The sequence below is a fragment of the Mastomys coucha genome, unplaced genomic scaffold (genome assembly GCF_008632895.1).
Source record: "Mastomys coucha isolate ucsf_1 unplaced genomic scaffold, UCSF_Mcou_1 pScaffold23, whole genome shotgun sequence".
Lineage (NCBI taxonomy): Eukaryota > Metazoa > Chordata > Mammalia > Rodentia > Muridae > Mastomys > Mastomys coucha.
Window position 1 is genome coordinate 9,255,296 of NW_022196906.1, and position 8,462 is coordinate 9,263,757.

The window sequence follows — 8,462 nt, forward strand, 5'->3', positions numbered from 1 at the left end:
AGACTGATCCACTGATGATAGAGGGATAGACCTCACACAGCAAGGGAATAGATAGCTAGACTGATCCATTGATGATAGAGGGATAGACCTCACACAGCAAGGGGATAGCTAGACTGATCGATTGATGATAGAGGGATAGACAGATTGATAGATGATGGGTAGACAAATGATAAATAGATTGAGAAATGATGGATGATAGTAGATAACTGATAAATTACAGATAGATAATAGAGGATTGAGGGATGATAGATACATACATACATATAGATAAAATAGATGATAGGTAATAAATAGGTTGAGAGATGATAGATGATAAATTGATAGATATATGGATGACAGATAATAGATAGATGAATGATAGATTACCAGTAGATGGATGATGGTAGGTAGAAGACTGATAGTAGGTAGAAGACTGATAGTAGGTAGAAGACTGATAGTAGGTAGAAGACAGGTGCAAGCTAGAGGACCTGAATTTGATGCCCAGAACCGGAATTGGAATTTGCTTTATTCCCAGGAGGCTTCTCTGACCTACACACACATATATACATTCTCATTCTCTCTGTCTCTGTCTCTGTCTCTGTCTCTGTCTCTGTCTCTCTCTCTCTCTCTCTGTCTTTCTCTCTCTCTCTCTCTCTCTCTCTCTCACACACACACACACACACACACACACACACATGCACATATACATACACTCGCACACTCACATGCACACGAACAAACCCTTACTATCAGCCCCGCCCTCCCACACACTGGTTCTTTGTTGAGCCTAATCTTCCCAAGCGCCAAGCAGCAGCTTTCCTCTGGGCCACTCACATATTCATTGACTCAACAGACACTGATGCATCAGCCACTGTGTACCCCGAATTGTGCTGAGTACAGGTGTCCAGTCTCCAAGGCTGACCTGGAATTTGACCTCAGTTTTCTTATTTATTCCAAGAGCCTAAACTCTGTCCTGTGTTCTTTGTTAAAGGATAACTAACTGTATCACACCGGCCTGAGAGAGAATGGTCAGCAGTCATGAGTGGTCCCTAGCGAGCTGAAGCGCTCCAACCCTGAACAACTTGTGTGGTTTGCATCACTATTGTAGGTTGGGGTGAAGGGCAGCTTCCTGAAGGGGCCTTGAGTAAGACCTAGCCGAGGCAGCTTTCAGCAGAGTACAGTGTCCTTTGAGGAAAAGTCCTGGCAGAGGCTGCAAGCTGTGCTCTTTGAATTCCCATCTGAAAGGGAGGTTGGTCAGGAAGAGTCTTTAGACTTGGAGAGGCTGAGACCCACCTGAGCACAGCACCAGGCCAGGCTTCTGTCCCAAAGGTAGCCATGTGGCTACCACAAGTGGTGGAGCACAGGATTCAAGAAGCCCAATAGCTCTATGTGGCATCCTTAATTCTGCATTTCAGAGAGCTCACCACGGACTCTCAGAGGATGACTCACCAGTCTGGCTTGGTGCCACAATCATCCATGTTTCTGATTCTTTGGCTTTGAAACATGAGGGTCCTTGATAAAATGTAATCGGTTCAAAAAAGCACTGAAAAATCAACTAAAAGAACATTTAACAGACCTGAAGAAGCTCCCATTTGGGCCAAATGTAAGTTAAGTTGTAGGAGTTTACATGATAACAGTATGACAGAGTCAATTCAAGGAAATAAATCCACATGTCTACAGGAACACTAAGAACATGTTCATCCCTCTTGAATTTCAGACAGGGGCTCCCTAAGTATCTCTGACTGGCCCAGGACTTGTGCTGTAGCTCAGGCTGGCCTGAAGTTTCCCATACTTTTGCCTAACTTCTCTAAATTCTGGAATTATAGGCCACTATGCTCATCTTGAGAAATAGCTTTCTTTTTGCCTTGGGCTGGGACTGGGAGTCATGCACACCACACTGCATGTATGAAGTCAGACTCTTCTTTCTTGGCTGAGCCAAGTCTTCTTGAGAAAAGGCTTTTTTTATTTTATTTTTTGCAGAATAGTACCAGTCAATAAATTTTTAAAAAGGTAGAATTTAATATATCATGGAGTGACAGCTGTTGCCATCTATGAAGTAGCTAACAAGGTGAGGTGCTGTGGTGAATGCCAAAACCTCCAAATGCACCGAAGTTGCCCAACAAGGTGGCCATCTGGTCTCTAGAGAAAAGGGTGACGGGCCAATCACAACTTAACTCCAACTTAACTCCCCTAGCCACCGGACAGACTTCTAATGTTTGTCTTCTGGGTTGGTGCAAAATGAAAACTTCACTTTTACAGTGGTTTTACCTGGTTTTCAAACAAATCTAGAGTACAATGTTTTAAAATGTTGTCATGAAAGTCTCATACCATTTCTAAGCAGGAGAAGCCTTTCTGGATTAGAGAGGCTAACAAGGCATAAGGACCCAATGCAGAGAGTGGATTCCGTGTAGGAAAACAGTGGGCCATCCTGTGGACAGATAAGGAGCTTTGAAGATCCACTGGACACTAAGAAGTAGTACTATCCATGGGGCCAGAGAGATGGCTCAGTGGGCGGAGGTGCTTGCCACCAAACACCACTAGTCTGTTTGATCCTCGGGATTCACATGGTAGAGGGAGAGAACTGACTCCCACAGCTCTCCTCTGACCTCAATGCGTGCATATACTGCAAATACACACACAGCCACATCTGTAAATACATTAGCATAGACTAAGAAAATAGTGTTATCCCAAAGCTAAATCTTGGGGGTGGGTGGCAGTGTGCACGTGTCTTAGAACATCTGCTCTCAGGCAAAGCCTCAGGGTGCCTGTAACATACTTTTTTATGGTTTAGTCCCCAAGACTGCTCTGTTCTTCAGATGCCAATCTAAAGCCCAGGTTGGGACTGTAGAGATGGTGTATCTGTTAAGAGTTGCTGCTTCTGTAGAGGTCAGAGGTTCAATTGTCAGGAAGCAGCTCACATCTGTAACTCCAGTTTCAAGGGATCTGACACCCTTTTGTGGCCTCTGCAGTACCATGTGTATATATATGATGCATAGACATATATGCAGACAGCATACACACACAAAGCAAAGACAAGTAAATTTGTTTTTTAAAAGTCCCAGGTTGTCCCCCATGCTTTCAACTGCCTGGTCCACTCTTTTGTGTTCAACCAGTCTGCTAGGACAGCTCCTAAGACATGTTGAAATACTTTCCTTACATTTACCCATTCATGGGGAGCTTATATAGGCTGCAGGTGGGCACCAGAGGGAGATAGACAGAGGAAACAAGGAGTGGGGGGGCTTCAGAACTTTTTACCCTTTCTGGGTGAGTTCTCCTGAGGATATCTGTGTGTTTAGCTCTCCAGAACACTCAGAACATTGCAAACGATTCTCCATGTGGGCACAGACCACTGGGGGGCAGCTTACCTATCAGCCCCCTTCCCTCCCTGGGGGCTGGAAGAGGCACTCAAAGCTCCAGCATTTCAGACAATCCTCGCCTTTCCTGGTGACCAGTCCCATTCCTGAAGTTATCTAGGAGTCACTGGCCACCAGCTGTGTCATGGGTATACAAAGAGGCTCCCCAGCATTCCCATCACTCTGGAGGGTCCAGGGCTTTAGGAGCTGAGTGACAGGGCATGGTGTCAGAAATCAGACAGATATTCATTCTTGCATGATAATATTAGAGGGATAGAGTATATGCACTCCTGTTTCTTAGCAGAATCACTCTAGAAAGTCATTGTCACCATTTTAAGATCTTTTTTAACTGTTTATTTATTTTGTGTGGAAAAGGTGTGCATGCTCAATGGATAACTTGAAGGAATCGGTTCTCTCCTACCATGTGGGTCTCAGGGACTTGGGCTCAGACCACCAGGCCTGGTGACAAGTTCCCTAACCCACTAATCCATCTCAGTGGCCCTCCTACCCATTTTTTTAAAGCATGAAATCCCTTGCCTTGTTTTAGTTGCCCAGCCACCCTAGGAAATGGGTACAAGGAAGTTACTGTTGTCAGTGGCAGAGGACAATAGAAAGGGTCTGGAAACATTACGTGATGGGTTACCTACAACCAACAGTGTGGATCCAGGGCAGCAGGACACCAGAAGATGAGAAAGCTAAACAGGAAAGAAAGGTGGGAATTAAGGGCCTTAGTTAGGGTTTCCACTGCTGTGATATAACACTGTGACAATAAGCGGCTTAGGAAGGAGAGGGCTTATTTCACTTACTTCCACATCACAGTCTATCTTTGAAGGAAGCCAGGGCGGGAGCTCAAGGCAGGAACCTGGAGGCAGGAGCTGAAGCAGAGGGGAACCCTGATTACCAGCAAGCCCATGGCTTGCTCAGCCTCCTTTCTTCTACACTCCAGAACCTTTCTAGAGGTGACACCACCAATAGTGGGCTGGGCCCTCCCACATCAATCTTTAATCAAGAAAATGTACTACAGGCTTGCCCACAGTCTCATATGATGGTGGGGATTTCCTCAACAGACTCTTCCCAAATGACTGAAGCATCTGTCAAGTTGATGTCAAACTAGGTGGCACACCAGGCTTCTATCCTGCTCCATTCTCTCCCCTCCCATCTTCCCGTATGTAGGAGGCACCTGTCACACTATGTCCCCTCCACTGCCAACCACTGACCTCCTAGTTGAGCCATAATATAAATGTTTGAGCTTTGAAGTCAGTCACCATGTGTAAACTTCAGTCCTGTAGGGTGACCCTGGGCAGGCTTTTTAGTCATAATGAGCCTGAGGCTCAACCACTGATTAACTGGCAATGGATTATGGGAGACTTCAATACTGTGGGGCCTGGTGCATGGTATGCACTGTGCAACATAGTGTCTATTTAGTATGTGTGAAGCACACCTGTTCAACTGAGGCACTGCTGTTCCCTTACACTCAGCAGACATCTCTGCTTTATCCAACCCCATAGCCACACTTAGCTGGTCATTGTGCTCAGGCCCAGGCACTTCCTAAGCAAATCCTAAATCACCCTGTCCTTTTTAATTCCCTGTCTCTCTCTTTCAGTAACCACCTGGTGGCCACTCTTAACCCCAGGCTGGTCTCCATGCAGATATTAGCATCGTGGCTGGGCTTAAGATGTTCTGCAGTTCCCATGATGCCTGAGTTCCTGACACTGTCAGTCTGGACTCCCGCCCAGTTCTTTTGCTTTTCCTCCTAAGCCCTGCCCAGTGTTCCTTGCCTTCCAGTCCTAACTCTCAACACACCCTGCTCAGCTTACCCTCAGGACAGACCCCAGAGCTCTTTTCACCTCTGCCAAAAATGTCTACCTCCTATTTTCCTTCACAGGGACTACTTCCTCTTGCTTGTCCATTGGGTCTGAGCTCAAATGTGATTTCCTCAGAGAAGTCTTCCCAAACCATTGTGTATCCCCCTCCACTGCTCACAGTTATCCCTGCTTATCATCACCAGTGCATTGGCCTCTACCCAGCATCAGGCTATTATTCCGTTTATTGGCCCCTAGTGTTCCTCCCCTCACTGAATATAGAACAGAGCTTGGGAGCTGTGTCTGTTCACCTGGCATGTGATTACTGTGCTCAGTACATGTTCATGAAGAAACTGATTAGTAAGCTGATTCAAGTCTAGGTTCATATGTGTGCCCTACAGGTCAGGGTGTGTCACTGTACATTCCACAGTCGGCCATCAACGCCACTGTCCAAGAAGATATCCTGCTGTCAGTGGACTACATCTGCCACAGCGTGCCCACTATTGAGTGGAAGTACACACCTAACTGGGGTGTGCAGAAGATCGTGGAGTGGAAACCAGGGACCCCAGCCAATGTCTCCCAAAGCCACCGAGACAGAGTCTGCACCTTTGACAATGGCTCCATCCAGCTTTTCAGTGTGGGTGTGAGGGATTCTGGCTACTACATCATCACTGTCACAGAGCACCCAGGGAGCAGCCAATCTGGCACCATCTTGCTGCATGTGTCCGGTAAGAGAGCCCCAGGGCTCCCTGAGCTGCAGGCAAAGGTGGGCGACATTGCAGTATTAAGAGACCTTGCCTCCCCTCCTGTCTCACCCCAGAGATCCGCTATGAAGACCTCCACTTTGTCGCTGTCTTCTTTGCTCTGCTTGCTGCTGTGGCTGTGGTGCTCATCAGCCTCATGTGGGTTTGCAATCAGTGTGCGTATAAATTCCAAAGGAAGAGGAGGTACAAACTCAAAGGTAATGCTCTGGGCTGGGTGGAAATCCTTTCCTGCTTTGGAGGCCAGAGGTAGCTCCTGTTGCCTCCTTCACACTAAGAAACCTCCATGTGGCAGATTTTCAACACTCTTGTTGAGTGTGTGGGTGTATGCCTGTGTATAAGTCAGGGGTCAATATTAGGTGTCTTCCTTAAGCACACGCCACCCCTAATTTTTGAAGCAGAATTTTTCTTGGACCTGGAGATCACTGATTGGCTAGAGTAGCTGGCCAATAATCCCTGGAATCTGCCTGTTCCCATCCACACCCTGAACACTGGGATTATAGGTATGTGCCCCAGAATTCGTATGTGGGTTCTGGGGCTCTGAATTCAGGTCTTTATGATCGTGCATTTAACCAAGAGGTTGCCCTTGTCTTTTGCTTTGCAGAAAGCACCACTGAGGAGATTGAGATGAAAGATGTTGAGTGTTAGCCAAGACTGTGCCCAATGACATTGCTACCTCAAGAGAAAAACAGTATTTTCCAGTAGAAGGAACAAACTGAGCCAGGCCTTGCTGAAGCTTCCACACCCCTTTCCCGCTGAGACGGCTGGAAGATAAGAAAGCTGACTGTGGATCTGGAGGTGATGGCTTACCGATTCTAGGACTTGCCTGTGTTAAAGAGACGTATGCGGCTTTCAACCAGGAACTTTCCTTGGTTGCAGCTTCAGGGTCATGCTGACTCAACACAGGCAGGCACCAGCTACCACTTATGTATAATCCAGGCTGCAGTCCCACAGTGCCCTGCTGAAGGAGTCCCTGTCTCCAGTGCCAGCTTGTCTGCAGAGGGGCTGACAGGCAGCTCGTACTAGAGCATGCTTTCTGTGCCTTTGTGCTCCTGTCTGATGTGCAAACTGTGGCACCCTCCTCCTCCCCACCTTACATCCCATAAACGTGAGCAAGCCTGAAACTCTGACAGTCTGATGAGGTAGAGTGAATTGTACCTCATGGGGAGCAGCTGAGTGCACGAAGGGATCAGTTTTGGGCTCAGAGAGCAGAAGACATCGATCTCATCCTCCCTCATACGAAGTTAATCGAGTAGCCTGAACTTGGGTTACTGTGAGAAAAACATGGCTTAGGTTGACCAGGGGTAGCTGGATGGGTGATACACCAGTAAAATCTGTAAGGCTTCATCCAGCTTCCTCCTATTTGATCAGCAACACTTCAAGTCAGATTCTGGGCAGAGGAGTGTGTGGTGTTCACCTACCTCAAATAGCATCAGGAGAAGCCAGTTATTAGCCTAGATCTCTCAGAGGGATTAAGAAAAGCATGAGAGGGCTGCAGAGATGGCTCAGCCTTTAAAGGCTAGGCTCACAACCAAAAATACAAGGAAAGCATGAGAACCACTGAAGCATCTGGAAAGCTAGTTGAGAAAGTGCAATATTGCATTAGCAAAAGTTAAAATGCCCTGGGATGGGGCTGGAGAGAAGGCTCAGCACCTAAGAGCACTTGCTGTTCTTGCAGAGGACCCTGACTAAATTCCATGCGCCCACATGGTAGCTCATAACCTTCTAGAACTCCAGTTCCAGGGAATGATTCCCTCTTCTGGCCCCATGGGCACTGCATGCACACAGTGCACATGTACATGTGAAGGCAAAACATTCATACACGTGAAATAAAATTTAAAAATTAAGTGTAAGCAAGTTTGTTTTTCAGTGACCTGGGTTAGCAGGGCTCCAGCTGAACTTGGGGTTTGGGTCTCTGTCGGCCTTAGCTTGCAGACTCTCAGACTGCTATCAGGGTTACCTGAAAGGGTCTTCCATTTGCCAAGCTCTAGTGGCAGCTCAAGGCCACACCACTCCAACTCTGATGGAAGCTGAGGTCAGTGGCTGTGTGCAGGGCCTTGGCTGCAGATCTATGTATACAAAGGTAAAAGTGTACTAGAATATTACTTGTTTTTCCTTTCAGGTCCTCAATGCCTATATCTTTTTTATTTCCCACATGGCAGGTAAGGACTTGTTGCTGAAATTCCTTTCCTCGGGAGACAAAAACATTGGCTACCTCTCCTCCTCAGGTCCCAACAACAAACCAAGTGCAGCAATATATTGTGCTGTAGACAGAAGGCCACTTTGAAATGTATGCTTCCAGAATTTTTTTTTTAACCATGGGCACTTTATTTTTTAAATTTTTTTTTTTTTTGTATATGAATACACTGTTGCTGTCTTCAGACATATCAGACAGAAGAGGGCATTGGATCCCATCACTGATGATTGTGAGCCACCATGTGGTTGCTGTGAATTGAACTCAGGACCTCTGAAAGAGCATTTAGTGCTCTTAACCACTGAAGAAATGTAACCATAGGCAAATGGCAAGTAGAGTGCCTTGGAATGACTATAGAACCAAATGTCATCAA

At 46.6% G+C, this 8,462-nt stretch overlaps 1 protein-coding gene across 2 annotated transcripts in view; it reads left to right on the forward strand.

The window, feature by feature from the left end:
- Positions 1-7,742, forward strand: part of Vstm5 (V-set and transmembrane domain containing 5) — an 18,944-nt gene extending 11,202 nt beyond the window's left edge. The window contains exons 2-4 of one of the 2 annotated variants that reach the window (XM_031344959.1): positions 5,536-5,862; positions 5,955-6,095; positions 6,500-7,742. In XM_031344959.1, coding sequence (XP_031200819.1) covers positions 5,536-5,862; positions 5,955-6,095; positions 6,500-6,543 — 512 coding nt within the window. In that variant the 3' untranslated portion in view covers positions 6,544-7,742. Of the gene's footprint in view, positions 1-5,535; positions 5,863-5,954; positions 6,193-6,499 lie in introns of those variants that run through there. The other variant, XM_031344958.1, reaches the window with a different exon arrangement.
- The last annotated feature ends 720 nt before the right edge of the window (positions 7,743-8,462 follow it).